This window comes from Mesoplodon densirostris, chromosome 1 (genome assembly GCF_025265405.1).
Source record: "Mesoplodon densirostris isolate mMesDen1 chromosome 1, mMesDen1 primary haplotype, whole genome shotgun sequence".
NCBI classification, from domain to species: domain Eukaryota; kingdom Metazoa; phylum Chordata; class Mammalia; order Artiodactyla; family Ziphiidae; genus Mesoplodon; species Mesoplodon densirostris.
Window position 1 is genome coordinate 211,340,916 of NC_082661.1, and position 17,631 is coordinate 211,358,546.

At 40.5% G+C, this 17,631-nt stretch overlaps 1 protein-coding gene across 5 annotated transcripts in view; it reads left to right on the forward strand.

The window, feature by feature from the left end:
- HERC3 (HECT and RLD domain containing E3 ubiquitin protein ligase 3) overlaps window positions 1-16,929 on the forward strand; it is a 143,201-nt gene extending 126,272 nt beyond the window's left edge. For 3 of the 5 annotated variants that reach the window (XM_060115054.1, XM_060115061.1, XM_060115069.1), the window contains exons 24-26: window positions 12,803-12,986; window positions 13,212-13,314; window positions 15,276-16,929. In XM_060115054.1, the coding sequence (XP_059971037.1) occupies window positions 12,803-12,986; window positions 13,212-13,314; window positions 15,276-15,484 (496 nt within the window). In that variant the 3' untranslated portion in view covers window positions 15,485-16,929. The remainder of the gene's footprint in view (window positions 1-12,802; window positions 12,987-13,211; window positions 13,315-15,275) is intronic. The other 2 variants (XM_060115087.1, XM_060115077.1) reach the window with 2 other exon arrangements.
- The last annotated feature ends 702 nt before the right edge of the window (window positions 16,930-17,631 follow it).

Genomic DNA, 17,631 nt, shown 5'->3' on the forward strand with positions numbered 1-17,631 from the left:
TGGCAGGCTGAAAATTCTGGCAGGAGTTGATGTTGCCGTCTTGAGTCAGAAGGCAGTCTAGAGGCCAAATTCCTTCTTTGGAGGACCTTAGTCTTTCAAAGCTTTCAACTGGCTGGATGAGGCCACCCACATTAGGAAGACTAATCTGCTTTACTTCAATGTCTACTGATTTAAAAGTTAATCACATCTAAAAAATTCCTTCCCAGCAACGTCTTGAGTGAGGTTTGACCAAACAGCTGGGCACCATAGCCTATCCAGATTGACACATAAAATTAACCATCACAGGCTATAATAAAAAAATTCATGCTGATGGTGCTTTTCTTAGGCAGTTGTACCAGAAAAATGTCATTGACTGTTGACAGAATTAAAAAATGCACTACATGAGAGCTGTGAGTTTCTGTTTTATTCAGGGACCTTACTGAGGATGCTAGCCCTGGAGACAGCTTCTCAGATAACTCTGAGAAATTTCTCTAAAGAAGTAGGGGAGGAGCCAGTGTATATGAATTTTTTGGCTGGGAAATACATGTAGTCAAGTGTACATCTTGGTAAAAGATTACTGCTAATTACACAAAAAATTGCTTATCTATATATGGGAAGGTGCAAGAATCTGGGGTCATTGAAATTCTTCCTTAGATATGTATCTTAACTATCTAGGGGCCCATATATTCAAAACACAGAATGCTTCATTTTGTTTTTTGTCCTGAATTCCTTTCAGTGTTTACTATAGGCCAGTGACTACAGTAGCAGATGACTTGATCCTGGATGGCAGGCAACATTCTTTGTTTTACAACTCCCTCCCCTTTTTTTTTTTTTTTTTTTTTTTTTTTTTTTTTTTGCGATACACGGGCCTCTCACTGCTGTGGCCTCTCCCGTTGCGGAGCACAGGCTCAGCGGCCATGGCTTATGGGCCCAGCCGCTCCACGGCATGTGGGATCTTCCCGGACCGGGGCACGAACCCACATCCCCTGCATCGGCAGGCGGACTCTCAACCACTGCGCCACCAGGGAAGCCCAACTCCCTCCCTTTTGATCGTAAGTTTAACCAAGTTTTGGGAGGCATTTCGTGACCAGTTTGTCCCACAGCACTAAGGAGGCTCATTCCTAGGTCAGGCCAGGATGTCATTGATAGGCCACTCAATGTGCTATTTCTGGATTAGGCCCTGTTAATAACTTAAAAATTCTCTGGATCATTTGTCTTACCAGTCTATTAAGATATAGGATATATTTTCCTGTGTTCCTTTTCCCAATCTAGATTTGCACCATTACAGTTAAATTTGTATAGGGCTATGTATGTGATGAATTGCCTCAATATGTTGAGCCATCATTAGTTTTGCCCAAGACCTTGTTACACATTGGGTAATGCAAGAAACAACAACCTTATACAGGATGTAAGTAATATAGCTAGTAACATTAATAAGATCCTAAGTAGAGATTTGAGCATGAGCTTCCAGAACCAAACTGGCTCCTTAAAAGATCTCCAAGACAAGGAAGTGGATCACTTAAGGCAGAAATCAGATTCTTCATGTGAGTCATTAAATGTGTAACTTTAGAGAATTCATCTGGTTTGAAAATGCAGCATTCAGTTTGAATTATGGCATAGGTGCCTGCCTCTTTGAGATGTTGTAAAGATATCAAGGGCCATGTGTTTTGTAATACTGCTTTTTCTCATCATAGAGATCTCAGAATTCAATAGGCTCATAGCCTGATTACTGTCGTTTAAGGCCTATTGGGTGAACTTGGTCAAGGCTTTGATGTGGGTGATTACATCTTCCAGTCCTACTGAAGGCACAAAAATAGCTGTTAAATGGTCATACCAATGAAATACAGATCTCTTGATCTATCAGCCTTGTATACATTGTAGATTTGCTGGAGTCATATCTAAATTGGAACACTTAACGGCCTTGAGCCCAAGGGAATCCTAGGATACATCTGCCTATCCATCTGGCAGAAGCCAGGGACAGAAATTGGTGCCACAAAGCTATTGAATTCCATTAGGTGCAACCCAGTATTCCTGGTCACCTGACCCATCCTCTTGCATACCAGTTGCTATCTTTAAGGGAAATGATTTGTTGGCGTTTTTCATAAGGCATTCAGCCAAATTTTCTAGTGTTATTTGGCTGATTATCTTTAATAAGATTTAACTGTTCCCAACATAGGGGGGCCATAAACTTAAATGACCATAGCCCAGTGTTAGCCATATAAATCCATCCTGTAACTGAGGGAGGGTCCCTTCTAATAATTGGGAAGTTAGGTTCTTTGACTGAAATTTAGCTCATTACTCTGATTGAGCTTGAGTAACTTTAAAAGAGAATTCATGTTTATGGCCAGGGCCGGAAAAACTATGATTGGCCAAGTGAGGGGTTCTCATGCAGTAATATCAATAGTGGCCCTACAACTTCTTTCTTCTAAAATAAATTTTCTAAGGGCCATCCAGTTACAGCCTTGGAGAGAAGAAATCCACCAAGGTAAACCTGAAGTACTGGCTGTAGATAAGTGACCACAAACCCAAATATCAGACTGATCTTTTTTTTTTTTTTTTTTTTTTTTTTGCGGTACGCGGGCCTCTCACTGTTGTGGCCTCTCCCGTTGCGGAGCACAGGCTTCAGACGTGCAGGCTCAGCGGCCATGGCTCACGGGCCCAGCCGCTCCACGGCATGTGGGATCTTCCCGGACTGGGGCACGAACCTGTGTCCCCTGCATCGGCAGGCGGACTCTCAAGCACTGCACCACCAGGGAAGCCCCAGATTGAATTTTGAAATTTGTATAGGATTGTGCCATGATAGAAAACATTTGATTCATGTGCAGAAGTCTAAGAAATCAAGAAAACGCTATAAATGATCATATGGGTCTGGTCTGGCATATTAGTATAGCTGTCTACTTCTGATATTGTCTTCTTGTCCTGTGGGTGTAGTTTCTCCTCTGAGCATTGTTTTAAGGTGATTTTGAGGCCAGAAGTCCTCTCTATAGACCAGTCTGGTGCAGGGCCCCTTCTTCAGAGGGAAATATGAATCCAAGAATCAGTTCCCTTTAGTTTCACTGTGCATGAGCTAGTTGTGTGTACCTGATAAGGGTCCTTTCATCTAGGTTGGAGAGAGTCCTTTAAATGATGTCTTTCCAGTATATTATCTCTTGGTTGCAGGTCAGGGGGCATCTGTCTTTATTCAAAGATAGATTACTGTGATAAGCTTCAGAAACAAATTTAGAATGTCCTTTGTAATAGTTCAATTAAATCTTACAATAATGCAACATAGTAACAAGGAGTCTAGGAAGTTGAGTCTCAGGCAGTAAATACAAATCGCAAAGACAGTTAACAACACTAGAAATTAATACCTACTGAAACAATTTTTTTCCCTCTAAAATCACCCTCATTTCTGCCACACATAGCCAAATTAAGATCACATAGGCTCTCTGAAATTGTTTTTGCTGGAACTTTTCATAAGGGATCTCAGACTGAACTTTTCAAAGGTCTCTCAAGGCCAGAAAAGCCATGCCAAGGACTTGGCATCAGAGTCTGCCTGCAATACCTACAGATTTGGGTGGGTTCCTCTCAAGGTCCACAGAATACCTTGAGATCCATGCACCTGCCAGGACGTGGCCTCCCTTATTCACCTGATAAGGCTTCCGGGAATCCTGTAAGCAAAGTACTAGGTTGTTTTTCCAAGAGGCTTTATGGTTCCATAAAGTCCACCTCAGTTCTTTAAAGCTGTTTGGTCATGTCTGATTTTTGCATAGTCTCAAATATGACATTCCATCCAAAGTCATTAATGTAGCCAGTGTTTCCAGTTATCTCCTGTTATATCTCCTGTTATAAGGAGAACAGATTCTTATTGAATTTATGCAAATAATAATATTGCCATGAGAATAAGAATACTAAGAGTTTCCAAATTCTGGAGGAATCAGAGAGAAAAGATTAATGTTTCAGTTCCGCTTACAAAGGTATAATTTACCAAGTTGCTATAAATTATAGTTAGCTTAAGAGGAAAGAGCAAAAGTTTTCTCAAATCTGGAAAAATAAAACATTAAAAAGAATCAGAAATTTTTCAAAGTCATAAAAATTATAATCATCCTCATCAGTTCGTTCAGTCCCATGTTATTAATTCTTGATCTCCTTTTAACAGTTTTATGAAGCCATCAGGTTTTCCATTAGAATTCTTTAATTTCTTACCCAGTTAAGCAGTATGATCTGAAAGTTACCAGAAACCTGTGCTTGTCAAAAAGTCCTTTCTATAAATCTTCTTGGAGATGAAGCATTTTTGTAAAAGCATCAGACTAAAACAATAACTGTTTGTAAATGACAAGACTTAAAAAGGCACAGTTAAAGACCTGATTACAATGCATTTGTCAAAGAAATTTGGTTATTTTCATACACTATTACAATATTAAATATTAAATTTTAGATATGAAATACAAGATTAAAATATTAAAATAATGAAATTTTAAAGTCCACCATATTAAATATATTTAATACAATATTAAAATAACTAGAATGGGCTTCCCTGGTGGCGCAGTGGTTGAGAGTCCGCCTGCCGATGCAGGGGACATGGGTTCGTGCCCCGGTCTGGGAGGGTCCCGCATGCCGCGGAGTGGCTGGGCCCGTGGGCCTTGGCTGCTGGGCCTGCGCGTCCGGAGCCTGTGCTCCGCAATGGGAGAGGCCACAACAGTGAGAGGCCCGCGTACCGCAAAAAAAAAAAAAAAAAAAAAAAAAAAAAAAAAACTAGAATTATGACATTATACCAGGACACATGTAAATTTTAGAAATTTCATATAATTTTTAGAACATTTATATTAATAACATTTACCCATACAGTATAACCTAAGAAGGTTTATCACTACTTATTTGATAATGCTAGCCATGTAATTTAACATATCAAATAAGCCTAATTAGTTTAATATTTCTCTTTGAGATGTTTCAGGGGCCCTCTGAAGCATCCCAAAGATAGCTAGAGGTCAAAAGAACTTCATTTAGAATTTGATTTGAGGAAGTTTGTCAAAATTATCAAGAGTTTTTGTTTGTTTGTTTGTTTGTTTTGCGGTATGTGGGCCTCTCACTGTTGTGGCCTCTCCCGTTGCGGAGCACAGGCTCTGGACGCACAGGCCCAGCAGCCATGGCTCACGGGCCCAGCCGCTCCGCGGCATGTGGGATCTTCCCAGACCCGGGCACGAACCCATTTCCCCTGCGTCGGCAGGCGGACTCTCAACCACTGCGCCACCAGGGAAGCCCTATCAAGAGTTTTTAAAGCACTTGGTCAAATAGGATTATAGGTCACTGTGAAACAATACTTATTACTTAACCAAAGTGACAATAAAAGATTTCAAAGGCAAATATAGAAAGTTACAACAGATACTTAAAAAGTAAAAAACAAAAAACCAAAAAAACTTCACAATTGTTTATCAAAATCATATAAATATTCCAAGAAAACTTTGTCTCCTTAACAGAGAACCAAATTCTAGTTTTTCACCATCTTACCATTAACATTATAATTCATTTACTCAATTAAGTTTATTCTAATCTTAGCCAGTCCAGACCATGCACAAAACTCTTTTCTCAGCATTTCTTTTCCACATCATTCTATTGATATAACTTCCTTTTTTACCTTTAGATTTTTTTCCCTATGCTTTTCCTTTTTCTCTCTTTTAAAAATTTTTATTGGAGTATAGTTGATTTGCAATGTTGTGTTAGTTTCTGCTGTACAGCAAAGTGAATCAGTTATACATATATCCACTCTTTTTTAGATTCTTTCCCATATAGGTCATTACAGAGTATTGAGTAGAGCTCTCTGTGCTATATAGTAGGTCATTATTAGTTATCTGTTTTATCGATATATACAGTAGTATGTTTATGTCAATCCCAGTCTCCCAGTTTATCCCTTCCCCCTTCCACCCCTGGTAACCGTAAGTTTGTTTTCTACATCTGTGACTCAATTTCTGGTTTGTAAGTAAGTTCATTTGTACCATTTTTTTAGATTCCACTTATAAGTGATATCATATGATAGTTTTCTTTCTGTGTCTGACTTACTTCACTCAGTATGACAATCTCTAGGTCCATCCATGTGGCTACAAATGGCATTATTTTGTTCTTTTTTATGGCTGAGTAATATTCCATTGCATATATGTACTCCATCTTCTTTATCCATTCCTCTGTCGTTGGACATTTAGGTTGCTTCCAAGTCCTGGCTATTGTAAATAGTGCTGCAGTAAACACTGGGGTGCATGTATCTTTTTGAATTATGGTTTTCTCCGGATATATGCCCAGGAGTGGGGTTGCTGGATCATATGGTAATTCTATTTTTAGTTTTTTTAAGGAAGCTCCATACTCCTTTTTCTCTTCCCCTCTTTTTAACCTCTCTTGAGGACAAAATTACTTTCTTTTCCCTTAACAAAATGCATTTTCATTCCTTATACCTTGTTTTTTCCTTGCATACAAAGATGTTTCCCTTATTAATTTTAGTAGTTTTAATCACACATATTAACTAGAATTCTCAACTCTTAAAAACCTTAATTTCTAGTGAAAACTAAGAAGTAAACAATTTTAAACTTTCCTTTATGTTAGCATCCTGTAGGTTGACAAACTTATGAATACTGTTTATAATTTCTAAAAAGCATGTGCTTTATTATGGAAAATGTCTCTGTGGCACCAAACATATTGATTGATTGATTGATTGATTGATTGTGGTATGTGGGCCTCTCACTGTTGTGGCCTCTCCCATTGTGGAGCACAGGCTCCAGATGCGCAGGCTCAGTGGCCATGGCTCACGGGCCTAGCCGCTCCGTGGCACATGGGATCTTCCCGGACCGGGGCACGAACCTGTGTCCCCTGCATCAGCAGGCGGACTCTCAACCACTGCGCCACCAGGGAAGCCCACCAAACATATTTATTAATAGTCCTGGATATCTTCTTTTCTCTGTAAAAGGAAGTCTGTGTTTAGTAATTAATGTTTCAGTAGATTATTTTATTTTGGAATGATCTAGATATTCAGTAAACTTCCATCATTTAACCTAATTTAGCAAAACTCTAAAGTTTCAAGTAACCAAATATTTGGAGAAACTGTTTTTTAAGTAGACATACCATAAAACATAATTATCCCTAAAGGGTTCACCTAAAAACTCTTATCTCATTTACATTTAATTTTCTTATAAAAATTTCATCATACCAAGTTATTTTTCTTGCTGACAAATTTTGTAAGAGAAATAAGATCTTAGTTGACTTTTAATAAACCTAGGTACAATAAAAGTATAGTGAATGTCGATGACTCTACAGAGTCTGTATTAATTAAACCAGCAAACTTAATACCAAATATTAATTTAATACTGAATATTTCCCAGATCATGTGAAACTGAAATTCATTTGGGTTAGTTTCTTTTATACTTCTGAGACTGTATATAAGTGCTTAATTTCCTTTAAGCCAATTAAGTAGAGCTCATTTATAAATTAATTTTGGCAATACTATTCAGAAGTAAAGACATATATCTATAACATACACACAGACATATAGACAGATGTAATCAGAGATCTCACAGCTTCATTTTAAAACTTAGTCATGAATCAGGTATTACAATATAAAACTTACTAGTTTATAAATAACAGTTGGAATAAGTTAAGTTTACTTGATTGGGTTTAAAAGGCCTCTTTTTTCCTTTTTTCCCTCAATCCCAGGAATTAAAGATGGTCTAGATAAGAGTAAGATAAGAGTTCTTGAGAGCTCTGGTAGAACATTTATATCTCAAAGATGCAGGGAGAGAAATGCAAGCTCCTCCTAGAAGGACTTTGTGCCCCGAGGGTCAGAATTTTGAAAGGTGGTTTATCAAGATGCCTTGATAAAACAAAAACCAGTTTGGGAATGCCAGAAAAAGAGCCCCATCTTGGCCATTTCAGGGAGGATTTCCTTAATTCTTAAGTAAGTAAGTACTTGCCAAGTATAAGTTCTGTATGATATGTAAACCTGTCTGGGGTATTGGTCAGGGGTTATCTGACACCCCTTTTTCTTCCGTTTGAGAGACTCTATTTCTCATTTTAATTAATTAATTTATTTTTGGCCGTGTTGGGTCTTCGTTTCTGTGCGTGGCTTTCTCTAGTTGCGGCGAGCGGGGGCCACTCTTCATCGCGGTGCGCAGGCCTCACTGTCGCGGCCTCCCTTGTCGCGGAGCACAGGCTCCAGACGCGCAGGCTCAGTAGTGGTGGCTCACGGGCCCAGTTGCTCCGCGGCATGTGGGATCCTCCCAGACCAGGGCTCGAACCCGTATCCCCTGCATTGGTAGGCAGATTCTCAACCACTGCGTCACCAGGGAAGCCCTATTTCTCATTTTAAAATTGGTTTGTCAGAATAAAATCACTACTGAAAAGTGTGGTGGGCCGATGTGCCGTTTGTGAGCTTAATCTTCTGGGTGTCACCCTAGAGTCGTTTTAGCTCTTTTACGTGTCTGGGTTTCTCTTACTGGCAGCCTAAAAATGCTCTGGGGGCCCTGAGCACTGAATGGCCCATTCTTATATGTGCGCCCCTGGCTGAGTGAGTTTTTAAGGAGTGGCTTTCCCTAGGGATCTGCTGCACAGTGTGGGGACTTCCTCCACCACTCCCATAAATGCCTCGGTTGCCCCAGAAAGCTGTAATCGGCCTGGAGGAGCTGTGTCTCTTATCTTTGGAGCTGAAGGCTCTCCTATGGTATCTTTACTTTTATTCTGACAAATCCTGTTAAGGTAGATGATTTGAGGAAACACATCGGGTCAGTCTCCTACCTAATCACCCAGTCTGAACCTTCCCAGTGTCTTTCAAATGAACAAAATCTTCCCATTCTCTCTCAACTGGGCAGTTTCTCAGAATCTTACAACTGAACACTTTCTCAGTATCTTACAAAGGAAAAGTCTTACCCACTAGTGGAAAAAACTCAGGATTGTCAATCAAGACAGGAGATCCGAGACCAGGAGACACTCACCAAATTCGTCTGGACTCTCCAGGGAGGCACAAGGGCCCTTGCTGGTACCAAGGTCCAGATTCTTGGAGAGTTCAGGTGAAGGAGAAAAGTCTGCTCTGGGTCCGTTCATGGTTGCCAAAACTCTTGACTGAAATAAACATGCACAACATGAGAGCTGTGATTTTGGGGTGTCTTCAGGGGCCTTACTGAGGACTGTAGCCTCTCAGATAGCTCTGAGGAACTGCTCTGAGGAGACAGGGAAAGAGCCAATCTACGTGAATTGTTCTGGCTGGGAAATACATATAGTCAAACATCCATCTTGGTAAAAGATGACTGCTAATCACAAAAAAACCCTCAGCTATCTCTAGTTAATGATTTTAGTGCTTATTTATGTATGGGAGGATGCAAGAATCTGGTGTCATTGAAATTCTTCCTAATATGCATCTTAACTGTCTAGGTACCAAAACGCACAGAATGTTTCATCCTGTTTTTCATTCTGAATTCCTTTCAGTGTGTACCATAGGTCAGTGACTGCAGTGGCTTATGATTTGATCCTTATAGAACTGGATGGCAGGCAACATTCTTTGTTTTGCAGGCTTTGTCTAAATGGGTTTCAAGAAAGCAGTATATTGTCTGCACTGTGAGAACTTTCAGCATCTATAGTTAAGATGTACAATAATCTTTTTACATTGGTGGCTTTTATTTTTAAAACTGAACATTTACCCCATTTTAAAGATGAGAAAAGAGAGGCTTAGATACAGGACATGGCGGACCCTGGACTTGACCCCCTGTCTACCCCACTATCCACCATATTACATTGCCTGTTGGTTATTGTTTTATGCTGGTCTCAGCCTATCAATAACCAGTGTTGTGATTGGGCCCGTCCTTGTGGTTCTGATATGATTGCAAGACGCCCTTCAGAAATAACCATCAGGATACTTTGAAAAAAAAATAAAGGTATGTTACTTACAAGACCTGGAAATTATATGGCACACCGGGGCCACACAGTAAGGTTGGGTCAAGGGTGGTGGAGAGAAAGCAAGAGAGTGGGAGTGAGGGTCTGGGGTTCTGGTTTTTTGGGGGTTTGACAGTGGGGCCCTAGGGTTTCACGGGCTCACTCTTTGTAAATTTAAAACATAAGAGCAGGAATTTAATGCATGGGAAGAGAAAAAAAACAAGTGGCCTGAATGGTCAGTTATCAAAATCGACCAAGATCTTTGAAAGGAGCTTCATCGGGGAGAGGCGGCCTGGCTGTGTGGCTGGCAATGTGTTTATTCTTCTCCATTAGCTATCTTCTCCGAAGCGGATGCTTGCACAGCCAGAGCGCTTGCATTACAAAAAAAGGAAAAGAAACCCCAAACTGTCAGGGCTTATACTACAGTTAGTTATCGGTGTAGTTTGGTTAATTATTGGTGACCAGATCTGCCTGGAGGAAACCCAAAATGTTCACGTTGTAGTTTTGTGAAGTGTAGTATATTACAGAGGATACGTGGAAAGTATCTGTCTTCAAAGTGTCTGATTTTTTTAATTTTTAGAAAAAAAATGTAAATACACAAAAGCACTAAACTAATATGACAAACTTCTGTGTATCTATGATCAAAGTTTAAACAGATAGTATTTGCTTCAGGTTTTGTAAAAAAAGAATTACTGAAGCCATTGAAATTCTTTCTGTACATCCCCTGAGTCCTGTTCCTCTCCTCTCACCCTCCTTTCCTACATAGACAAAACTCTTAGGAATTTTATGCATATTCTTTCATGTTTTTATATTTTTATAATATGTGTATTAAGACAAAGATCTTTTTACATAATGCTTTTATTAAATACACACATTATATATATATGTCCTATACATAATTTCATACTCATACACAAAATCTCATAGCCATAAACAATGTAATAATCACTGACATTTACAAGGTGGCCTCAGTTCTAAGAACTTTACATGTATTAACTCATTTAATTTTAATAATAGTCCCATACGTTATGTTCTCTTATTCTCCCCATTTTACAGATGAAAAGGGTGAGGCACAGAGAGATTAAATAACTTGCTCAAGGGTCACAAGCCATAAATGGCGGAGCCACTGTCTCTCATAGATAATAATGTTTTAAGTGTTAAAGAAACAACTTACATAAGTGCTATTATATTGTACTTAACATTCAAAAACTTGGTTTTTACTCAGCATTGTTCTTGAGATTCTATTCCTTTGGACAAAAATTCCATAAAGTGCTGTGCTTTATGGTTTCCATCATATGACTTTACTGTCTTTTCTTTGTCCATTCTCATATTAATGGATATTTAGTTTTGTTTCTCCCAATTTTCTGTATTACAAGAATGCTGCAATGAACACCCCTGTACTTGTCGCCTTGTACACTCATGTGAGGAGTCTCTCTGGGGCACTAGCTGGTAGTAGAGTAGCTGGGTTAAAGGGTATTTACTTTTTCAACTTTTCCAGATATTGGCAACTTTTTCTCCCAGTTGTTTATGCCTCAGTGCACAGATTACACTCCCACTAGTCAGAGACGGAATATACATACAGACAATGGCCAGACCATATATAAAAAGGGAACTCTGACAGAGAAAGACAAATATCATATGATATCACTTGTATGTGGAATCTAACCAAAAAAATGATATGCATGAACTTATTTATAAAACAGAAATAGACTCACAGGCATAGAAAACAAACTTATGGTTACCAAAGGGGATGGTGGGGGGAGAGATAAATTAGGAGTTTGGGATTAACATATACACACTACTATATATAAAAAAGATAAACAACAAGGACCTACTGTACAGCACAGGGGACTATATTCTATTGATATATCTTGTAATAACCTATAATGGAAAAGAATCTGAAAAAGAATATATATATATCATATATATATCATATATATATAACTGAATCACTTTGCTGTACACCTGAAACTAACACAACATTCACAATTAACTACACTTCAATTTTTTAAAAAATGGGTTAAAAAAAAATCACAAACCGCCAAAACAAAAAACAAAACAAACCAGAACTCTGACCTGTAACCTGCAGAAACCTGCCCAGAAAACCAACTCCTTATCTACAATAAGCAGCCCAGGAAGCCAGCTTGCTTTGAGTCAGGCTTGCAGAAGCTATTGTCATAATTAGCATTTGACTGATCCTTAGTGAGATGGAGCCATTGTATTAAGACAGTTCTTTCCAGAGGTGATTAAGGGATTTTTTTTTTTTTTTTTTTTTTTTTTTGCGGTACGCGGGCCTCTCACTGTCGTGGCCTCTCCCGTTGCGGAGCACAGGCTCCGGATGCGCAGGCCCAGCGGCCATGGCTCACGGGCCCAGCCGCTCCGCGGCATATGGGATCCTCCTAGACCGGGGCACGAACCCGTATCCCCTGCATCGGCAGGCGGACTCTCAACCACTGCGCCACCAGGGAGGCCCCTGATTAAGGGATTTATAGTGAGGTGTTAGGAAATTACCTTTTAAAGTAGAGGAGGATACAAATGTCAGATGGTTAGCTTTATTCATTTTCCGAAGAGAAAGGAAGTAGTCTAGAACCATTATCTTAGACTTTTTCTTTTAAGCAGAAAAAGTCTTATTTTTTTTCTTAACTAAATTATGTAGGACCATAAACAAGATGAAAACTGGAACACCTCAGGTAAAATAAAGTCAGTAGTATGGTTCCACCCACCTGGCCCCCTCCCCTGCCCCCAGATCACCTGAGACCCCCCTTGGTGGAATCCTAGGGCTGGGTGGTAACCTACAAGGTGCTGTAGGATGCCTCCTGGTGAGAGAGAGAGAGCATTTGATGAGATTTTTCATCTCTCTCAGCCTCAGTTAGAAGGGGAACTTGATAAATTCTACAAGACTTTGGGCTAAACTTATTCTATTTCTTTGGTCTCCTGGCAGGCAGGAATTTGTGGATGCTTATGTGAATTATGTCTTCCAAATCTCAGTTCATGAATGGTACACAGCTTTCTCCAGCGGCTTCCTAAAGGTGTGTGGTGGCAAAGTGCTTGAGCTCTTCCAGCCTTCAGAACTGAGGGCCATGATGGTGGGGAACAGCAACTACAACTGGGAGGCCCTGGAGGAGGTAAGCCTAAAAGGTGCAGTCTGTTACCTCTGAGGGAGCAGCACCGGCCTGGGCACAGTGCCTAGAACCCGGTCTCTTTCTTACGCATTCTGTAGTCAAGGAGGATTTGGAGTCCTCCTGCATCTCAGTGGTTATTTCTTACTCTCCAGTGCAAATGGTATACAGATGTCCACTTGTAATATTCTTCCGGAAGATAATATTTTTCTTTCTGTCTCTTTTGGGCAGACTGCCATCTACAAGGGTGATTATTCAGCCACACATCCCACCGTGAAACTATTTTGGGAAACATTTCATGAGTTCCCGTTGGAAAAGAAGAAGAAGTTTCTCTGTAAGTAATATCAGTATGGTATCTGTCCACATTTCAGTTTTGCATGTGGTATAGGATGGTATACTCCATGGTGAAGTTCAACTCTTTTAAATGGTAAAGGGTAAGGAAGGAAATATATTTACATTTTTTGTCTTAGTGATATCTGAGGCGCAACAGAGGTTGTTAATCCTTATTTGTTGTGTAACGGGGTGGGTTGCATGAAAGGAAGAAAATCATTTCACTGATTTTTAATTGCTCTAAAAATACTAGTTATTTTATATGAAGGTGATTCCTTTAAGTATTACATTGATGAAATCGAATCGTTTGGATTAACCTCCCGTATCATTCTAGCCTTTTGAAAATATTAGTGTCTACTGCAGATGTAACTGGGGAGATGTGATTTATAATAGCTTTATTGAGATTTAATTCACACACACATACTGTTACAATTCAGCCATTCAGAGTGTACGGTTCCGTGGTTTTTAGTATATTCGGAGTTGTGAAACTATCAATTAATTTTAGAATACGTTCATCACCCCAAGAAGAACACTGTACCCATTAGCAGTCTTTCCCCATTTCCTCCCAGCCTCCCACCCTTACCAGTCTGCTCTGTGTCTATGGATTCGCCTGTTCTGGATATTTCATATAAATGGAATCATACAGTAAATGGTCCTTTGTGACTGGCTGGATGACGTTTGAGAATGGTAGTACATTTGGAAAGGAAAATGAAGTCTAGTTTACATGAACAAATTACCCTTTTAAAAATAGTAGAAATCTTTGTGTAATCAGAGTCATAAATTAGCCATTGAATAGCATAACATTTTTATCAATTTAAAATGAAAAAAACAGAGTTTGAAAGGCAGTCTCTTTTGCTTTTTAAGAATGAGCATATATTAGTATTAATGCAAGATTTACCCCCAGATTCTACTGCTCCCATGGAGTAAGGATGAGAGGAAGTGGAGATCTTACAAAAGAATTCCTAAAAAGAGCCCTGCTTCCCCTCTGCCTGGTTACAGGGGCCCTTGAGAAATAGCGGCATCTGAGTCAAAATGACAGGATAAGATTTGCCAGTGGGTCTTGTGGAACTGTGACAATCAAGAGGCGCTAGCCCTTGGTCCGAGGATTTCCTTAAAAGAAGATGTTTTTCTGTTCAGAGACCATTGGACTTCCATAAATTTTTATTAACTTTACAGATTTGGCAAGCATGTTTATGTCATAGCCTCAGGTAGTGACAGGTTATTTGAAAGTGCTCCTTAACTAATGATTTCATTGTACTGATAGTTAATTTTCCAGCAGTTCAACAAAGAAGGTTATCTAGTGCTGGAAAACAGGAAAAGACCGCTGGGTTGGTCTTTTTTTTTCCCTCCAAGTCACAAGTGTGTCGCAAGAGGGAAACGTCTCATATAATGTCAGTGTCAGATCTTCTGGTTTAAGAAAAATGGAGAGACAGGGAAAGGCAAGCAAACAGATCCCAAATGGAAATTCACCAGCCAAGGGGTATAATAAGCACAGACACTTGAGGGGAGAGGAGAGACCCTGAGGCCCCATGGACTGTAGTCTTCTTCCTGGTTTCTGAGGTCAGCCCTTTTCCTAGGTCAGTAATTCCCTTCCTCTTTGATTCTGTGAAAGCTCGTAACATTTATGAGGCCATACATTTCACTGAGGCCATTTTTTCTTCGGGGGCATTTTTGAGCATCTTTCCATTGGATGGATGCTTTGTGTCAGTGTATAATTAGGGTCTGAAATTAGCCAATGAAAAGTATAGACTTTTTATCCATATAAAACCAAAACACAGGATGTGAAAGGCCATCTCTTGCTTTATAAGTGAGCCTTTATTAATACTAATACAACACATATTGGCACAAAAAAGTGGCTGTACTTCTCACATGAGCCACAGGGTGTCAGCCCTTCCCTTCTGTTCCTCCCTGAGCCGCAGAGAGCCGCTCCCCGTTTACCTAGCTGGTGTTTCCCATTCTCCGCAGTGTTCCTGACAGGCAGCGACCGCATCCCCATCTATGGCATGGCCAGCCTGCAGATCGTCATCCAGTCCACGGCCAGCGGGGAGGAGTACTTGCCCGTGGCCCACACTTGCTACAACCTTCTTGACCTCCCCAAGTACAGCAGCAAAGAGGTCCTGTGTGCACGGCTGACCCAGGCCCTCGACAACTACGAGGGCTTCAGTTTGGCCTGAGGCTCCCCAGCTTGCCCCAGACTCCCCCCTTCCTCCACGTCCACGTTGAGGCCCGTACAGAAAACCACGGGGAGTGAGCTCTGGTTTTTTCTATTGTGTAAGTGGGTTGGAACTTTTGAATCCTGAACCCGATGGATGCACTTCTGGGGTGGTAAGTTTTGAAAAATCAGGGGTTAGGGATAGGGTGAAAAACCAGCCCTTGTCTGGGAAGCGATTTTGTTTCTAAACCCAGTTCCCCATTGTTCTTGCACTTGTGACTACGCTGTACTCTGATGGATAAAAGGGCAGTGGATTCTTAAACTCGCATTCCCCCGATGTCTCTCTCAGCCCTGATCTTTCCTCCTGACGCTTCCTTGTCTTCCTACCATCTCATTCCTCTGCAAGAATGATTTGACTGACCTGTCCTTTCTCACCCGCACATGCAGAACATCTCCTTTCTCTGCAGCCTTGGAAATGCTCCTGGCTTGTTGCCGTCCAACCCTAAGGACTAAGAAGGAAAGGATTACTTCAGAAATTCCCAAGCCCAACAAGCTGAATCTGGGTCCATGACTTTGGCGGAACTCTTGCGAATTTACGGGGAGCCTTTCATAAACCTGCCTTTTGCCTAAAAAAACCGTTCTTGAGGGACTGGCCATCTCCCTGTGGCTCTGTGAATTCCCGGCCCTCCTCAGAGGGGTGCAGAGCCGCATAGCTTCGCAGCTGAGCCGAACTCTGTCTGGTGGCCCCGCCAAGCCCTTTTGACAACAAGATGAGGTAACAGGCTCTCACCCTCTTGCATCATTGTGCTTTTGGAGCAGGTTGCATTAATTTTCTAAGGAGTATTTTCTCCCAGAAAAGTAGAATAAATTGCCTATCCTTTTCCCTATCACTTTCTGTCTCTACCACTTCATCTCTCCTCCCACCCTCCTACTTTTCTCTTCACTTCATCCCATTCTGTTACCTGACTTAATGTCCCATCCTCTCCTCCTAGTGGATGCATGCAGTCTATTTTCGTTTTCTATTTAAATTGCAAAATTTCTACTCAGATTTTTTTTTTCCTCCTCCCTAACTGCTAAGACTGAAGGACATTCTTCATTATGGAACTTTTGTTGATTGCATTTGGAATGTGTGTTTACAGTGGGATTTCAGGAGGGATTGTGTTTGTAGCAAATATATGTATTTCAGAAAACCTGACACACTCAACCTTCATCATGGGATAAGAAACTTCTACATGAGCGAAGAATCCATGTCAGCCTAATTTTAAATTCTTAGTCACTAGAGAAAAGACTTATTTATATAAAATGAAGTATTTATGAACCGTGAGATGGCATCAGATCTCAGTGAAGGATTGTAGATTTTTTGCTTTTTGTTTTTAAAACTTATTCCAATTGCTAAATTGGTAGTTTTTCAGTCTTTATAATACAAGATTAAAAAAGATATAGTTATATGAAATGTTTATTTTCTACGTGTGTGCATATAGTTCGATATTATGCAATAAATTTGCTGTTTTAACGTAACCAGAACTATTTCTTCTTGTACTTGCAGAACGGGTAGCTTGCTTTCAGTAGAAGAATTAAGTCACCTACCCGAGTAATCTAATAGAAGGTCAAATTTGCTTCCTGCCACAAGAGAGTAGAACCAACTGCTGGGAAAATGAAGAGGAAAACAGGGTCGGGGGGGAGCATATGGCATTAAGGAGGGATGGGATTTCTGAAGCTTCTGATGGGTGAAAAGGCATTTCTCACGGAGCGGAAGGCCTTATTTAGCAAGGGCTTGAACATGGGGGCATATTTAAGGAAGGGCCAGGAACAATTCGAAGGGAGCATCAGAGGAAACAGAATAATGGTAAATAAGACTGGGGAGAAAGTTTCAGTAAGTTTGGGGCTGAGGAACCAGGCTAAGCCTTGGACCTTCAAAATGTTGAGAGCCTTGGGGTGGGGGAAGGAGGCAGTGATATGAGTTGAGCCTGGTTTTAAGAAAACGCGGATAAGGGTACATGTGTTGGAAGGGAGTGGGAAGGACAGCCGCTGAGAGCAGCAGGGTGGCAGCAGTGGAAAGAGAAGAGCTGTGCGCAGGAGGGACGGGAGGCAATGGGAGCCTTCAGGGAAAAGGAGGCATTAAAGGTGAGTCTAAGACTTAGTCATCTAATGGCTGATGCTAATTAGCCC